Genomic DNA, 19,815 nt, shown 5'->3' on the forward strand with positions numbered 1-19,815 from the left:
CAACTCCAGAACTCAGTGCAATGGATTCCTTGACCATGCAATCCTATCTCCCCAACTGATCTGACTTCAGTTGGACTTTCTCCAGAGAAATGAAGATAAATAGCTAACCTGGAATAAGTCCCATAAAAGGACATTACTTTATTATGAAAGTAAAATATTAATTTTATATTTCCTTGAAGAAAATAACATGAAGTGAGTATTATATGAGATTTGTTTAATGGAGTCCCTTTAATTCTGCAAAATAGCATGAACCTGCAATATTCAATCAAATAGTATAAAACCTCAAATCTGGCTCTTGCTTTCAGTCATATCAATCAAATTCTGTGTCTTTAGGACATTTATTAAGTCTTCCCTTATATTGAAATCAGTGAAAGATGTTTATCCTACTACAGTAATACTACATTGGCAAAGGTTTTATACATATATTAATGGAATTTAATGGAATCTTTACTGGCCAAGAAAAGAAAATGCTTTAATAGTCATCTATGGTGAAAATCAAATTCACATTTGACTATGATGTTCACATATATGTAAGTTATCATGTTTAGCTATCTTTAAATGAACTAAGTTCAACTTCTGATTGTCTATGTTTTGTAGTTATGCTAATATTTTGAAATCTGTTGAAATAAATCATGACTGGCATGAGTTTGCTTTTCTAAAGCAAACTTAATCAGAGCTTTAAGACAGGCTGACAAAGGAAATGAATACATTAAAGCTAATTTATACATACAGGTTTTTCTTTTCTTCCTAAGAAAAGATAAAAAGATATGCTAAATGTGAAACCACATGGACAAGGCTAACAAAAAAAAACTCATTATGCATAGAAAGAGAAATCTTACTGAAGTGTATGAAATTAGTAATATACGATAGAAGTGCTTCTCACAACCTTGACAAATTTAAGATGAGTGGACTTCAACTCTCTTAAATTCTTGGAGTGGAAATCCACCCGTTTGAAAGATGTCAAAGTTGAGAAACATTGCACTATGTTTTACTGAAAGTCAAGGATTTTGTGTGTTATTAGTAACTTTTCCTTTCTTGGAAAAATTTAGGTAGTCCCCAACTTATCAGCATTTGTTCAGTGACCATTCACAATTATAATGGTGCTGAAAGAAAGGACTTATAACTTGTACTGAAAATCATGGCTGCTACAGTGTCTCGGCTGTCATATGAACAAAATTTGGGCGCTTGGCACCCACCATTATAATCAACCAGTTTCTACTTTATCCCAAAAACAATCTTTGAAAAAGATAAATGGGCCAAAGTGTGATGGGGGGAAAGGCCCAGGGGTATGGGATCCAGCAGAATGGGAAATGCAGCATGGGATGCCTCAAAAGAAGGTCTGTGGGAGGCCATGCATGATTTGCGGAGATGCTGCAGTGCATGCTTGGGCCTGCACCAGGTTTCCCAGAACTTTTCCAACCCCCAGACTGCAAGGATTGTGGTCATTAAGTGAGGTGATCACTTGTGTGGCTCACTTAACAACCAGCACAACTTATGAGCATAATTCTGGGCTCAATTGTGGTTATAGGTCAAGGAAGCAATAATTAGAGAAGCAAATAATTACAAGGGTACACAGATCCATAATATTGTTTGCTCATCTGTCATGTTTTTTTAAAATTCTTTCTCCTTTGTTTTATTTAGTATGTATGGAAATCTCAATGGTCATTTTAACTACTGGGGAAAAAAGTAACCATATTATCCCCAGGGATCTTTTGATTTGAAAATGAAAGCATTCCAAAATATACTTTAGTTTGTCAAGCTAATCATACTTTATCTTAACCACTAGAAAAGAAGAAAATATACTATCTCCAAGGATTTTATTTTAAAAAATGGAAATATTTAAAAATATACTTTAGTTTGTCAAGCTAATCATACTTTATCTTAACCACTAGAAAAGAAGAAAATATACTATCTCCAAGGATTTTATTTTAAAAAATGGAAATATTTAAAAATATACTTTAGTTTGTCAAGCTAATCATACTTTATCTTAACCACTAGAAAAGAAGAAAATATACTATCTCCAAGGATTTTATTTTAAAAAATGGAAATATTTAAAAATATCTTTAGTTTTTAGACAATGAATTGGAGAGAATTCTAAGGATATTTTATTGTCATGAAATATTGGCTGCTCCATTTCTTCATATGTTGTTTCATTAATTTATTTTACTGGGGAGAGAGAAGCATTAAAATGGAGCTTGACCAAAAATGACAATCGTTGTCCATTTGGATATAATATGAGACGGAATTTCCAAAAAAGAAAAAGAAAATTTGCTGAAGACAGAAAAGGTGTATGAGATTTAAATAAAGAAAAATGAGTGTGCAACTAAGCCAAATATACTGAGTATTTCTGTGTGGTCTGTAAGATCAAATTTGAAGTTCAACATCATAATACATTAATATTGCATGGAATATCCTAAACGTTACAGCAAATGTAGCAGAAGATTTTTTTCCAAAATGATTTGAAAAAGGCTTCACCTGATGGTTTACCACTTCAGTTAAATAATAGACCCATAGAAAACATGGTCACCCATCAGCTATGGCGAAAGGCCAATTCCATCAGATTTCAGCTATTCCTCAATTATCTGAGTCACCAGGGATAAACTAGAAAAACAGGCAAGATGAGTAGCTCAGCCAACATAATATTCTCATCTGCCTTGAGCTTTCCATTTGCATCACAATGCAAAGAAGTAATGCCAAAACTCCCAGAAGTACATAATCGTAGTTTAATTGTAGCAGCTTACTCAATCTTAAATTATTAGGTTTGTGAGTAGCCAAAAAAAAAAAAAAAACCCACCCTCACTGTGTGTATCATTAACTTAAGTATTACTCAGTGACAGTAGGTTCAAAAGCTTCATGGTCTTTACATCTGCACAATGCTGATCATCAATGCTATTATGTTATGAAAAAAAAACCCTCATTTGAGCCATGGTGTTAGAGTGCAGTACTGCAGGCTACTTCTGCTGACTACCTGCTGCCTGAAGTGTGGCAGTTTGAATCTCACCAGTTCAAGGTTGACTCAGCCTTCCATCCTTCTGAGGTGGGTAAAATGAAGACTATATATGGTGAGCCCTGTGCTGACTTTGAAGTTACTCTGTAATCAGTTTGCAATTATAATCAGTCTAATATCAACACATCAAGTTGGGAAAGATGCACATTATCTAATTCATCCAAAGAATATGGACAAACTAGCCAGGAAGTTTGAAGCCCACTACCTATTCTCTGGACCTTTTCCAATTATGGTTGATAAAAGTCTCCAGGCCAAAAGTGAAGAACTGGTGACTTGGAACAAATCAGTTATATAGATTTATCCCACTCTCTTCATAATTCTGCTTTGGAATGGCCTTCATTTGTTCTGCTAACTTACTGGATAGTGAGAGTACAAGTCCTAATTTCTAATTGGCAGCTGTTACTATTTATCACCCTCTCTTCTTCCAACATCTGGCCTGAGTTTAGGAAGCACACTTCTGATGTAATCTGTTTCACGAGATGTTCATAGTAGAATTTCTCTTCTTCAAGTGCCCTTTGTCTAAGGCAAGCAAGAATCCCAATCCTATTCAGTTTTAAATGAATCCGCCAAGAACCGCCTAGAGATGGAGATTTCAGTGTTATTAATTTGCCGGTGACAAATAGCTCTCCTTTTCTGTTTTTTACCACCATTCTTAGAAAGGTTAAGAAACTCTTAAACAAGTGCCTGGAATTGATTCCGAACTGAGTGGAAGAGAGGAAGTGAAATTTAATCTTGGAAAAATACTGCTGCACTGGATTGAGAAGAAGCTGATCTGGATAATAGCATACAATAGACTTGCACTCCTCCTTTGGCCAGGTGTACAACTTGGAAATGATCCTGGATTCCTTACTGATGGCTGAGCCAGATTTGGCAGCAATGACCAAAGTATTGTTTGCAAAAATCTGATTTGCATGCCATCTGGAGAACTAGATCAAGTGACCTAATTATCCATTGTTCTCTAAATCAGACTACCAAGATCGGTTATAGGATTGCCCCCTCAAGATATATGAAGACTAATGATTATATAGTAAGTCACTCATCTTCATATGGTAGGTGCCAAAACTTTGCATATAATTCCAATTTTATGTCACTTGTACAGAATAAGAGCCAATAAGCATATTTCAAAATGCTGATCTTAACATTTCCTAAGCTGTAATGATTGTTGAGGTTATCTAAAGTCCACCTTCTTAGATCTTCACATAAGCTAACTTTTAGATGGTGTTTGGATATCTGTGTGAGGGGTCCTTGGTGCTCCCTGAGCATGGTTGTTTTATCGCAGACGTTTCATTGCCCAAACTAGGTAACATTGTCTAGCACTCGTGATGATATCTAGTTTGGGTACTGAACCATCTGCAAGAAATCAATGAAGCTCAGAGCACCCTTTCAACCTTGAGCTAGAAATATTCTCCTTTATTGGATGTCTGTGTTTTTATTTAGGTGCATGACTCTGATTATTATTATTATTAGTAGTAGTAGTAGTAGTAGTAGTAGTAGTAGTAGTAGTAGTAGCAGCAGCAGCAGCAGCAGTAGTAGTAGTAGTAGTAGTAGTATTGGATCACCCAACAATAAACCAAAATATGAAATCTAACATAAACGTCATATGAATAAAATTAATATAAATATCATTAAAAGTAAATTAACAAAATTAGACAAAACAGTAATATTTTCCCATGTTGTTAAATACTGGAAAAGTGGGAGTCTAATGAACTCCCTGAGCATAATATTGTGCCTTAGTGTCACTCAAGAGAAGGTCAAGTAGTGGGGCAACTTGAAAGGGCCTCATCTCATCTACTCATTGGGCATGTTCACTAGTTTATGTTAAGATTTGCAAAGTTGATTCGATCAATGTTTTCAGAGGCGGAAGCTTTTGAAACTCCTTTTAAATAGACATATACATTAATGTAATGTGGGATAAAGGTAACGCTTCCCCCACATATGCATGCTAGTCATTTCCAGCTCTAGAGACAGTGCTCATCTCCATTTCTAAGCCGAAGAGCCAGCGCAGTCTGAAGATGTTTCTGTGGTCATGTAGCCAGCATGACTAAATGCCGAAGGCGCGCCGAACACTGTTACCTTCCCACCAAAGGTGGTCCCTGTTTTTCTACTTGCATTTTTTACATGCTTTCAAACTGCTAGGTTGGCAGAAGCTGGGACAAGTAATGGGAACTCAGTCCGTTATGCAGCGCTAAGGATTAGAACTGCTGAAGTGCCAACCTTCTGATTGACAAGCTATTTTAGCCACTGAGCCACCACGTTCCTGTAATCTGGGATACCAATGGCAAATCCTAAGCATCACCTCCAATGGAATAAAAATATTATTTTGTCTGATCTACCTCTTAAAAAAAACCATGTATACATCAATCCAATATATATCAAGTTATCATGGTACATTTTCTACTTCTAGGTGACACTATTATTAAAAAATATAATTCATGATGAAACATGCTATGTGCAAAATGGAAATACTACTTTAGTAACATGAAAAGTATTCAGACAAAAGCAACAAATTTGATGTAATACATGGAAGCTGATTAATGAAGGTATCTCCCCCCAAAAAATAAGAATTTTGAGCCAAGAGGGAGAAAAAAGATTAAAAGAGAAAATTCTTAATATTTCCAAATGAATTTTATAAAAGGCCAGACGGGATTGAAAAACCAATTATTCCTTGTGCTCACAGATAATGAACAATGTTTCAGGCAGCTGGTTTAAAATGTTACCTAAAGACAGCACACTGATGGTTACCTAGCACTGTTATATTTTTATTTCCAAGAAGGGTAGAACATACACAGAAAGTACTTTGACAACAGTGCCAAATTATCTAAATAGCTTTGAATACCATATACCTTTAGTTTACAGGAAAGAGGAGATAGAGCAATAAATGTGTCAACCATCTTTTATCTGGGGAAACTTTTCAAGATCTACTACTGCAACTGCAAGCAAAGAATGCCTAACTTGAAGACAGAAAAAATAGACAAACCATGCTGCTTCATCTTCTGAGCACCAAATTTTCTGATCTAAGATTTGTAGATCACAGATATAGCAACCTGCCTAATGTTCTCATGAACTAGAGACCAAGTTCATTATGTTTTAGAACTTGCTCTTAAATTGATATCTTTCTTTGCATGTTTGTAAACCCAACCCTATGATGGACTTCTACCTTGTCTTCTGGCTTGTGAATCCCACTTGTTATTCATGGATTCATACCAGTGGTGGGATTCAAAAAAAATTACTATCAGTTCTGTGGGCATGGTATGGTTGGCATTGTCACGATGTTAAAAAGTTTGGTAGATATGAACTGACTGAAACTGACACTGAAGAGTTAAACTGAGAAAGATTTATTGCGCAGGTCATAAAAAGTTATCTGAAAGTGATTTATTGCGCATGTCTTCACACATTCCAGAGCTTTCCTTCTGATCTTTGTCCGACTGCCAGGAAACTGGGAGACGGAGCTTTTATTATCAAAATGTAACAATTAGTTAACTTCTGTTTTATTTACTTTTATTATTTTCGTATTAAAGTTTGTTTATTAATTAGAATATACTTCTAAAAGACTTTTATTTTATTTTCTTAACATCTTAATGATATGCTGCTGGGAATCAGCCCGGTCCATAGACCTCATTTTTCTCCAGGGTGTTTTTCCCCTGACAGGCATGGCATGTTGGGCATGGTGTGGCTTGGTGGGCATGTCTTGATGGGCGTGGCAGGGTAAGGATACTGTAAAATCTCCATTCCCTCCCCACTCCAGGGGAAGGTTGCTGAAAAATCTCCATTCCCTCCTGATCAGTTGGGCCTGGGAGGCAGGGAATAGATGGGGTTGAGGCCAGTCAGAGGTGGTATTTACCAGTTCCCCGAACTACTCAAAATTTCTGCTACCGATTCTTCAGAACTGGTCAGAACCTGCTTAATACCACCTCTGATTCAGACTAATATTCTCATACTGTATCTCACTGGCCTTTCAGAGCAAGATCTATCTGTACTAGAAGCTTCTTTTACTTTCTTTTAAACCATGTTTTCCCTTCCACAGAATAAAAGCTTGGGGTATATCCAGAGGTGGTATTCAGCAGGTTCTGACCAGTTCTGGAGAATTGGTAAATAGCACCTCTGAATGGCCCTGCCCCCATCTATTCTGTGCCTCCTGAGTCCCAGCTGACTGGGAGGAAATGGGGATTTTGTAGTAACCTTTCCCTGGAGTGCGGTGGGAATGGAGATTTTACATATCCTTTCCCTGCCACACCCACCAAGCCACACCCACAGAACCTGTAGTAAAGAAAATTGAATTCCACCACTGGGTATATCCCTGAAAGTTTTCCCACATGTTAAAAGAAAAGAAAAGAAAAGAATGGGGTTTGGACTGCAAAGTGTGAAAAACCAACAGATGGCAATAAAAGGGGGCAAAAATTGCTATCTTTTTGCTGCCATCTAATGGTCTGTAAGATCAACTACCTCTAGTTTTCATAGATAAATGTTCTTGAATCATGGACTGGTAACTACACTTTCAATTAGTCCTATTTGACTAATTTTAAAATTATAGGAACTAAGAATATTATATACATATACGTATACGTATACGTATACGTATACGTATACGTATACGTATACGTATACGTATACGTATGTATGTATGTATGTATGTATGTATGTATGTATGTATGTATTTGTGTTACAACCCCTGGTATGTCCAAATATGGGAGGGAGCTCACTACTCCTTCTTTCTGTTCTTCGGCTCATTACAGAAAACCATCCAGGCAGAAAACCATATTTTTATTTTTAATGTTGCCTTTTTATATTTGTGTTGCATTTGTGCTGATAAATAAATAAAGGGAGACTAGTATAGATCTATTTCAAGCTATTTAGCTGTCATCAGCTAGCCATACCCAGGTTCAAATCCCAGTAAGGGTATGGCTAGCTGATGAGAGCTAAATAGCTTGAAATAGATCTATACTAGTCTCCCTTTATTTATTTATCAGCACAAATACAACACACACACACACACACACACACACACACACACACACACATATATGATTCTGCTTTTTATAAAACAATTATTGGGAGTGGGCTGGAAAGTAATAAATATCTGTACACCTCCCAAAGTCACTTTGGGGAAATAGGCAAGTATATGTCTAAATAAACAAAAAGTCTGCATCTTTGCTACCATTTAGTGGGATGCAGATTTTTATGTAACCCACATAGCCAAATTCTTAGATGAGATCTGTGACTAATCCAAGGATACGGAACTTTTTCTTAGATAAACAAAGACAAAAGATACCAAAAGATTTACATATGGGATATATCGGATCCATGTAACCAAACATTTGCCAATCAAGAAAAAGCAGTACTTTATCAGTCACTAGCAATGAAGTATTTGTGATATTTGGATGGACAGCCCAGTCATGTGTAGACAAACTGTAAAATATTTAGTATGATAGGTTTGTTTTTTTAAAAGTAAAGCAACCTACCTGCAAATGCTGGGCATTGTCTGTCATACTGTCGTCACGTCTCCGAACTTCTTCTAGCAATTGGGCATTCTTCTTCTTTTCTATTTGTTGATTGTGCTTCAGGTTGGCCACCTTCTTGTTTTGATCCTTCATGTGTCTAAGAATAATATGCATAGGCTTGTTAAGTCTAATGGGCCTAGTAACAATGTAAGAGAGCAAATGTATAAATGACAGTATAAAGCTTATCATCAGGCAGAACTGTTTCATTACACATTATAGAGTGTGTGTCTATGACACAGGAAGTCTATGAAAAGTCAGGGTGCTTCATGGCAAATACATGCATGAAGCAATCTTTAAGACATAAATATGTCGTAGTTTAGACTAGCTTAATTTTAGGCATGAAAACTCCAAGTATTTTATTTTATTTTATTTTGTCAACTGTGTATTAGACAACATATATAAGCATAAACATGATTTTGGATACATGAAGTGGATACAAATAAAAAGAAACATTAGGACAGAACATTAGGACTTATGGTGCACTTATGCATGCCCTTTACAGATCCTAAGAGATCTGTAAAGGGCGTGCATATGCGCACCAGAAGTTGGTGCGCTTATGCACGCCCTTTACAGATCTCTTAGGAATGGGGTGAGGTCGACGATAGACAGTCTAAGATTAAAGTTTCGGGGGTTTGGGGAAGAAACCAGAGTCAGGTAGAGCATTCCAGGCATAGGGCACTCTGTTGCAGAAGTTGTACTTTCTGCACTCAAATTTGGAGCGGTTTACCTTAAGTTTGTATCTAGTGTGTGCTCGGGTATTATTGTGGTTGAAGCTGAAGTAGTCATTGACAGGTAGAACATTTTGGCGGATAATTTTATGTACTACGCTTAGGTCAGACTGAACTTGTCTAAGCCCAAAATTTCTTGGCAAAATCTGGTGGCATAAGGTATTCTGTTGAGAGCAGAGTGGAGGACTCTTTGATTGTATTAATGTCCGATATGCAGTGCGGAGTTCCTCATCTCTATTTTCAGGGCCAAGATTTTAAAACAGGGATCATAACATTTCATTACTGGTGCAAATTAAGGGTTCTCAGTTTTACAACTCTACTATTTGATTGTCTGCCTGGACTGAAATGTCTAGGTTGTGCACCTAGCTATTCTCAGAAGGCTTGGTTTCCCCTTTTAAAATCTCTGGGTAAATTAAAGCATCCATTCAAAAACTGTTGTCCATGCCAAGAGTTTATTCTAAAAATCAGTTCCAACCTAAATTGATTCAAAAATACATCCCAATGTTAATTTCAGAAACAAAATTAGTCCACCACAACTTAAAAATCATGTCTGTGCATCCAGAAAAGCCCACATATGACCAATAAAAACTTCTCAATGATGATAAGCAATTATTTAGCTTTATTTTATAACTGACTAATTACTATGAATGGCTGCAGAAGAAATGTGAGAACATAGCTGTTATCTGCTTGAGTTCTTAGATATTAATTTATTTGACTCTCTCATGATTCTGAGGAATTTCTTTCTTTTTATCTATATAATAATAGACATGTGCAAATTCCAAAAGAGATTTGCACACTAATCTTTTTTTGGCAAAAGAAAGGATATTTTCTAATGTCCATATGATCATGCAAAGTTTTTAAGGGATTTGGTAAGGTGGCAGTATATATGATTGTAGGTTTTATTTTTAAATATTTTATTTCCTTGTGAATATTTAGTAAGTAAAATGCTATGTCCTTAGATATTTATTTCAGAATAATAGTATAAATTATACTGATAGTAGAAAAGCTCCCCAATGGTTCAAAGCCAAAGGGAAAAAAAACCAAGAACAATCCTGGAAAATAAATATTACTAAGTCTACTTAGCATAGGAAAGTAACTACCATTTTCCAATCTACAACCAGTTTTGTAATTGATATGATGAAATAAGATTCATATACTTATAATGTAGAAAAGAATGTCATGTTTTCTATATCCAGTGAAAAAATATAGAAAATGGAAAGGCGATCCAAAAACATAATTTGCACAATCACAATATTAATTGTTCTTTGAGTATTTTTTTAAAAAACATCTCCTCCTTTCCCCAGGACAATCTGACTGTCCCTTTGGGTCTCCCAAATGTGCACCCAATAGGGAGATTAAAACGATGCTGGGAACATGTCCATTTCCTTGCTGTGCATTATTTGGCCACTGTGATTCTTGCCTTAATTGCTGGACTTAGACTCTCTACCTTGAACTTTAGGTTGTGCCCATTGAACTCTGGACTTGTCTTTGCCCTCTGGACTGGCATGAGGTTTTCCTTGAATAGCCTATTGAGCCTTAGTTGTGGTGCTGATGTGGTCATAAGAGGTTTCTGAGGAAGGCTATTTAGGGCTTGGAAGCCTCAATAAAAACTTCTAACACCCATAGTGTATGTGTGTGGGAGAGAGGGGGGGGGCGGGGACAGGACACACAGTTTCAGATATTTTGCTTAGTACGTATCACAAGAGTAGCTATATATCAGTGACATGCGGTGAGGTTTATGACTGGTGAGGCACTGACACAGTGCTGGGTTTCAAATATTTTTAGACTTGTGGACTTCAACTCCCAGAATTCCACAGCCAGGCATGCTCAGTTCCAATTTAAAGCGACAGCATTTGTTTTTCTCCTTTGCTCCTTCTTTCTTTTTCTTTTTCTTCTCCTTCCCCTCCTTCCTCCCTCTCTCCCTTCCTCCCCCTCTCTCACACACACACACACACACACACACACACACACACACACACACACACACATAAACACACACAAGTTGGATTGGACTATCTCTCCTACCCCTTCCCTCTCTCACTCACTCTCAAACAAACCCCCCCCCCCACACACAAAAGTTGGATTGGATATCTTTTCCAGTGGCTTGAAAGCAGCTCCTCTGCCATCCGCACCCCATTCCCCTGCTGCCTTTCCCAAACACCTCCACCATTGCAAATGCAGCCTGCTGTCTGGGTGGGAAATGCCTGGAACACAATAAAGCCCACCCACCACCTCCTGCTGGCAGGCTGGGGTGAGAGGAGAGGCAGAGAAGCCGGAGGGGAGCCGAGTCGAGCCTTCCAAAAGAAAGAGGCTGGAGGGAAGTGTGTGTACTACAGCATGGCTCTTTGCCTGGCTTCCTGCCTCCTCCTGTGGTCTCCTCAGTGCTCGCTTGTGCTCTCCCTCCCCAAGTGTAGTTTGATTGCAGGTGGAGCCATGTTGCCTTTTCAAACTTGTAAGCAGTGAAGCTGGGCTAGATTTTTATATAGTTTTATCCAGCTGTGTGTGTGAGAGAGAGAAATGAATGGGGGCCTGGGGAGGAAGTCACTACACTTGGGGAGGGAGAGCACCAGTGAGGTTAAGCAGAGTCATCCATGGTGAGGCAGCAACTAGCTCAGCTTTTTCCTTTTACTTTTTTTTTTCATGATGAGAGTGGTGAGGCTGTGCCTCACTTGCCTCACCTGACTGCACGTCACTGCTATATATTATACTCAGAGGTGGATCATAAGTCTAGAGTTATATATTTTATTTATTAGATGAGATGTGAATTATTCAGGGCCATACAGCAGAGTAATAGATTTGACAGGTCACCTGTGCATGTACCCATGACAGCTTGTGAAGTATGGTGTCTATTCCATAATAGCATGCGGTCTAGAATGCAGATAGCCCAAGTTCAGGAATGTTTTCAATACAAAATTTCTAGATGTGAATCATTAGGCTAGAGTGACTAAAGCATTGTTCAAAACTGTTAGAAGATTCTCAGTGCTTTATCTAACATTTCATGTATTCCATTCCAAGAGGTAGAATTATGGAAACTCTAAATGTAGATTTGACATGTCGAAGAAAAGTTAACAATTATGGCAATGTAACAGGATTGTGTTCCACTCCTGACATCCTTGTGTAATCCTGTCAATAATGCCTATCTTTCCGTCTGATGATCTAACAAAAAACGATAGTGAAATGGAGCTATTTTTATTTCCTACAAGTATGACTATATCCTCTATGTAGTAAATTATTTTATTTATTATTAGTAGAGAAACCATGGCATGCCCAGTACTATTGAATAGCCATTGTTGCTCCTTGTAAAAATATGCCAGTTTATAGAGTGCACTAATGTTGAAGAAACCCATCATGGCATATAAAATAGAGCCAGTTTTCACTTTTAAAATAGGGAGAGACACATTTGCAAATAAAAGGCAAGAACTAAGATTATCCATTTTTCTTATCAAAAGATACAGAGCTTTCCAGAGCATGTGGGTAATGAACACAGGTAGTTCCTAAGGAGTGTCTTCTGCTTATTCTAGCCCTAACTCTTGTTTGTAACCTAACAGCAGAAGAAGGAAGATGGAAAATAGGACACCAAGTGTCCCTTCTCTACTCAGCATCTTAAAAGAACAAAATGGACGAGGATGATGTACGATATGTTGAACAATCACATACTACTACATTTTAACAAATGTCTTCCCTTTCTCTACCAACAATAAATACTGACATAAAATTACTGAAATAAATGCAACTTAAGCACACAATTTAATCTATTCCAATATAACACTTGGGAAAGAAGTTAATTTTTAAATCTCAAATATTTCTTTGTTTGTTAGCTTATCTATTCTGTGTTTATATATCCTGTCTACTTAAGTTTCCCTCTTTCTTTCACTCTTAGCATTTTTAAACTTATTTATATCCCTTAGCCAATGAATACCATTTTGTCTTTATTTGACTCTACCTTTGATCTTTCACAAATGGAATGTTTTGGTGCAATGAAGTGCTTTGAAACAACAGAAGAAGAGCCAAGTTCACTGCTCTCAAAGTACAATGGAGTTCTGACATGTAATCTTGTTTGACAATGCTATGTTGAGTAGTACTGGAGAAGGACACATTAAATCTTAGAAGTTTGCTCAGAAAGATGCCACCTTGGGACGGTGGGTTTCAGAAAAGGAAATAATGCACAGCTCTCTTGTGATTGTTTTAGTTTCACACTCCTCTTCCCCAGAAAGATAGCTTATTACACTTCTTAGTTCTTTATCCATTTTGGTAACTGTTGTTTTCTTTTCAATGACGCTGTAACTTCTCCCTTCTTGTCTGAAACTCCCACTTGTGAAAACAGAATTCTTAAAGCACCACTTCATCCATATCAGATTCTCTGCTAGCTTAACAAATTGCTGCCCAGGGTATCATCCCATTGTATGTTCTGGTGGCCTTCCTACTGAATAGCAATTGCATCTTGATGACTTCCATTTATACTGCAGAAAGATGCTGCCCTTCTGATTAAGGGAGAGTCATCAGGGAACATTCTCAATTAAGGCCAATCAAACTAAATAGGGAATAGCACTGATATTGGGTAACATACTGCCTGTTCTATATGATAGAAAGTAGACCCTTATTCCATAGTAGACAATTATGGAGTTAATGAGCATGGTTGCCTATTTAGTTTCTATTGGAGTCCATGGGAAGCACTATGTATTACTATGACTTAAAGTTACTTCATGTCAGGAAATGGAGGAAAGTGATCTCTGAAACCCCCAGAGCAGATTTCGAGAGATGCAGGAAGCTCATATGGAGGACTGTTATACGAATGGACTTCCACTTGAATATGAAGGCATTCTGTTCAATCTACCCCAATCTATTTCTGGTAGATATATGGTGCATGGGTACAAATAATGAACGAATTTGTTATATTCCCCAAGTGGAAAATTATTTGGAACATATGAACACAGTGAAAATATAGCCAACCAAACATCATGGTCACATTTGTGTATACTGAAGTGCATTTAAGCTATGGATTCATGTGTTTTTAGTTTAATTTCTAAACCAGCAAATCATTCGTTTATTTATTTATTTATTCAGCTTTCAGTTTTTGTATACTTTCGTAATCACTAGGAATCTGAGCAGTATACAATAAACAAAAACAGAAAAAGAAATCCTACTAACAATTTCATATATCAGGAGAAAGAATATCTCAGGGGCTGCCACAAAGAAGGAGTCCAGTTATTCTCCAAAGTACCTGAGGACAGGACAAGAAGCAATGGATGTAAACTAATCTAGGAGAGAAGCAACCTAGAACTAAGGAGAAATTTCCTGACAGTTAGAACAATTAATCAGCGCAACAACTTGCCTCCAGAAATTGTGAATGCTCCAACACTAGAAGTTTCAAAGAAGAGTTTGGACAACCATTTGTCTGAAACAGTATAAGGTTTTCTGCCTGGGGATTGGACTAGAAGACCTCCAAGCAGTGATGGGTTCCTATCGGTTTGGACAGGTTTGGCCGAATCAGTAGTGGTTTGGTGGCCTGGGTTGCTTAATTATACACAAATCTGAACTAGAGTTTTGCAGAGAAAGTGAATTTCTTGAGGTTGACAAACAGCTCTAGAAACTCTGCAGTCCTATTACTACGTCATCTTAGGTTTACCACCTGCATATAAGCAATTGTTCAGGACTCCAAATTTTATGAGAAAATTGAAACCCATGGTTGCAAAAGACAGGTTACTATCTTATTTGGCTCACTGTTACAGTTTATTGGGCTGCTCTAACATCTTACAGAACAAAGTCTTAAAAAGAAGACTTTGGGGCTACAAAAAAGGGCTACAATTAAGAGATTCATCATGTTTAACTCTCCAGAAATATAATCGCTTAGTGGGAGGAGGATCCTTATCTGCTTAGAAGGTCTGGTTTTCTGTCATAAATAATAGCAAAAATACAATTCTTGAATGAGTTAGAAGAACACACACAGTAATGAAAGAGGAGAATTTTAGTCCCTAGATTACAAAAAATAATAAAAGAAAAAAAATAGAAGAAAACTTAATCCATTCATTTTAAAAGGCTTGCATAAATTCCATCCATGAAGATAGCATTTAAAAAGTAAGACAACCCACTGACCAAAACCATTCCAAATTTAATTCCACCGCTTATTTCTTCTGTTCTCCAATTTAAATTAGTTTTAAGTTTTTATAGGCAGTCTCTTTTAAAACGGTATAAATTCCTCACCAGCTCAAAACACTTTCTCTTTCCGTATCCTTCCATTTTGGAGCCGCCCTGACTTCCTCAGCCTAATGGCTGGATTTTTTGTCACCGGCTTGAAGAACTTCTCTTGGAAGTTCTTTTTGTAACCAACTGATACACTTTCTACAGTATGTAAAGAAGGATGTGTTGTGTTTGTTTTGAAAATTTAAAAAATGTATATTTAAAAAAAACTAATAGCAAAAATACTAAGAATACTTGCTACTCATCCAGCAACAAGACTAAAACCTTTAATCAGCCATCTGGGTCACTTTCTTTATTTCATTTTATAGCACTGTAAATTGCATAGAAGGACTAACATGAAAAATACACAGATTATTGTCTGCTTTTAAGAGGAAATTACTTCAGTGGGCCTAGCAGAAATAAAAACCAGCATCTAATCCTTGAAATTCTTTAGAGCAATTTGAAAAGCAGGCAACAATACTTGCAAACCTCTTGTTGCTCCATTAATAGCTCTTTGTTAGACTTTTGCTTTTTACATTAAAAAGTACAAATGATACATTAATATAAAATAACAAGGTGGGAATAACATTTGGTGTCTTTGCTATTGCATTTTACATATATTCTGAACTTGTTAAAGAATCACACTGATCTATAAGACACCCCTACCCCCACACACACACTAATATTAATTACATTAATTACTGGTAATTAACTAATTTTGGGGGCAAAGTAATGCTTTTCACAGAACAGAGGTACGGACATGTGGGTTAGGGATTGGGAATATATTGGCAACACTTGTAAATTAATTGGTCCAAATTTCAGGGTACTTTATCCTCCCACTGGACTGGACCATGCTCTCATGAATTTTTGTTCTAGAAAATTAACAGAACAATTGCTTTCCTTTCTGCGACTGGCTCTTACTGTGCAGATATATCTCCTTTCTATGGGTAGGACATATACTATGTATGTACATAAATACAGAATTGTATAGGTAGATAGTTTCAATTTACAATATAAACTACATATAGTATAGGTAATTTACAATCACCAGTGAGGCCAGAATTTCCATTGCTAAGCAGGGCAGTTATTAAGTGGTCATGCCTGATTTTGAGACCTTTTATGTCACAGTTGTTAAATGAATCACTGCAGCTGTTAAGTGAATCATACAGTTGTTAAGCAAATCCAGCTTCTCCCATTGACTTTTGTTTGTTGGAAGGTGGCTGGGAAGGTCACAAATTATGACCAATGACCTTGGAAAGCCATCATTAACACATGCTGGCTGCTAAGTGCCGAAATTTAGATTATGTGACCGTGGGAATGCTGCAATGGTCATAATCGTGGGGGCCAATTATAAATCAATTGTTTTAAGTACCACTGAAATTTGAACAATTGCTAAATGAATGGATTAATGTTTACAGGTAGTCCTTGACTACTTGCAAAAATAAGAGAGCCAGTTTGGAGTAATGATTAAGGCACAAGACTAGAAATAATAATAAAAAAAAACCTGTGAATTCTAGTCCTCCCTTACATAGGAAAGCCAGCTGGGTTATTTTGAGCCAGTCACGCTTTCTCACCCTAAGGAAGCAGGCAATGGCAAAGCATTTCTGGAATCTTATTAGGAAACTCCAGGGACTTCTCCAGGCAGTTTCCAAGAGTCATCACTGACATGAAGGCATAAAAACAGCAACAATAATGCCTCCTACATACATAAATACAGAGTTATATCTATCAAAATGCAAACATTGGCAGACACTGCAAGCAGTTCAACATATTGTTAAAAAGTCATCTCTTGCAAACTCTGGTCTCCAGTGAGAGCTATCTTAAAGCCGAAGTTCTGCAATAGTGTACTCATTATAACAGTTTCCTAGCATATATTGCTGGTTTGAAATCCAACTAAAAGATTATTTTTAAGCTGTATTTTTTTCCCCCTGAGCTGAAACATTTCATGTTTCTCCAGTCACTTGAAACGAAAGAAAGAAACATCCTTTGAGGTCTTTTAAGATAAGAATTGTAAACTTTTTTTGTCTTCAAGTAAAAGGGACAGAAACCCTTTTACCACAAGTGATGGAGAAGTGATGAAACACTTGTTGGCATTTTAAAAAAAAGGAAATAGATACTCTGGGAAAGAAAACAAGTAATGGAAAAAAAATCCTGTTGGATTTTCAACCAGCACTATTGTATAAACTAGATATATATTATAACTCTAATATAAATATTATAATGAAAAGAAGAACTAGGAGTGACATGATAGCAGTGTTCCAATATCTCAGGGCCTGCCACAAAGAAGATGGAGTCAATCTATTCTACAAAGCGCCTGAATGCAGGACAAAAAGCAATGGGTAGAAACTAATCAAGGAGAGAAGCAACCTAGAACTAAGGAGAAATTTCCTGACAGAAGAATCAATCAGTGGGACAACATGCCTACAGAAGTTGTGGGTGCTCCAACACTGGAGGTTTTAACATGAGATTGAACAACTATTTCTCTGAAATGGTAGAGGATTTCCTGCTTGAGCCCCAGGGGGTTAGACTACAAGACCTCCAAGGTCCCTTCCAACTCTGTTAATTGTGTTATTTTTATGCAACTGCTGGATTGCAGCAGGAGATCAATTAAATGTAATTGTAGTAGACATCACAGATCTTAACAACCATTAACTAAGCTGAAATATTTTTCCTGCCCGAGTAAAGGATATGTCTGTCTGCCTGTCTGCCTTTGTCAATACTACAAATGCTTATATGTGGTTTCAGTCACATGGCTCTAAACAGATTTGAAGTAGTCAAGTGCAAAGGATAGATCACCAGACAAATCTACCCAAAGCTTATTTTGGGCACAAATGACCAGGATCAAATTATCCTATTGGAAGACCTGACCAAGTTAGGGGTAGTTCATCATGCAGAAAATCATCTATGTAGTTGCTAAGAGTCAGCAATGATTTAATGACATGTACTGTAATGGCCTGTAAATAGAAAAACAGCATTTTGAAAAATGAAGCAAGAAAACACGCCTGAAATGACAGGAGAATACAGGACAGTGTCATCCATTATTCCACTATTCTAAAATGGTTGCAGACAATGCAAAAACCCAACAGTGCAGATTTACTCAATGGGATGGTTATAAGCTTTCCATATTCTTCAACTACTTTTCTTTAAATGTCATAATTTTGGGTACTGTAGATATTCTGATACAGCACTCTTAGTGCCAGGACCACAAAACTCAACCGTACGAAAAAAGAACCTTGTTCCAAAGTTGGATTTAACATTCCCCTGGCTCAAAAATCTCACTACGTTTTACTTTTCAAAATAAAACAGGCAGAAACCCATCACAGGATGATAGGAAAACTATTTGTATGTGGTCATTTATATCTTTATTTGTAATATTGGCCTAGATATTGATTTTATATTTGTTATATTTTACATCTCAGCCTGTATAGAAATTATCCTGAGGTAGGATAGGCGGTTTATACATTTTATAAATAAATAAAATATTGTTATGGAAAATACTGATTCATTAAAATTCAGAAAAAATAATTAAAGTAACTAGAAAACACTTGAAATGATAAAGAACCATTCCTTTTTTTTAAAGACAGACATTAATGATTAATTCAAGCTGAGAAAATTTAACACATTGTTGGCATTCTCTAGTAAACCAAATTATATAATCAACTCCACTGCAGAAGAAAAAAATGGCTGGATTATAAGAACAGATTTCTTTAATTAAGCCTATAATTTTGCTACACAAGAATAATAAAATTAGGCTTCTGGTGGAGATAACTTTTTGCAAGTACACATAAGCTCTTCTATTTTCTTAACAATGATTTTTAATTATGCGTTTTAACATTTAATACATGAGCAGATAATGTATATTCATTTTTCTCTCTCTCATTCTCTTTCTGGGCACTTCTGAGCACATATATCTATAGCGGTCAAAATTTAGCAGTAAATCAGAGGAGGAGGAGGATTAGGATTATTTCAGGCTGATCATAATAATATATATTAAAACTTTAATTAAAAACAATAATTTCATACTGCAAACCACAATTTTTATCTCCAAGTTTGTTCTGATCAGAGATGCCAAAGACATTCTGATAAAATAAAAATGGAGTGCAGTTGTAACATAGCGCTTGGTTTAAAAGTTTTTCATTTGCCCATTCTGAAGACTATTGTCAAATTAACCCGATAGGAAAACCTTTGACCTGAGACTAGTATCTATTTGGTTTATCGGTAGTGACAGCATTATAATGAAAGGCAATTTGAATAGTCTGGTGACAGCTTACTCTAAAGTGGTTGTTATTTATTAGTTTTCTTAATTAAAGGGGATAAAAGAAAAATCTCTCATAATCCTAATGGCTGAAGTTTCTTCTCTGCTGCACAATATCAGCATCTGGGAAACACATTATCATAAGCCTAG

At 36.6% G+C, this 19,815-nt stretch overlaps 1 protein-coding gene across 1 annotated transcript in view; it reads right to left on the reverse strand.

Annotated features, from left to right (window-relative positions):
- Positions 1–19,815, reverse strand: part of ERC2 (ELKS/RAB6-interacting/CAST family member 2) — a 548,821-nt gene that overhangs the window by 221,016 nt on the left and 307,990 nt on the right. Inside the window, exon 12 of the mRNA XM_081935890.1 lies at positions 8,467–8,632. Within this exon, the coding sequence (XP_081792016.1) occupies positions 8,467–8,632 (166 nt within the window). The remainder of the gene's footprint in view (positions 1–8,466; positions 8,633–19,815) is intronic.

Source organism: Natrix helvetica (assembly GCF_964273705.1).
Source record: "Natrix helvetica genome assembly, chromosome: 1".
Classification (NCBI taxonomy): Eukaryota; Metazoa; Chordata; class Lepidosauria; order Squamata; family Natricidae; genus Natrix; species Natrix helvetica.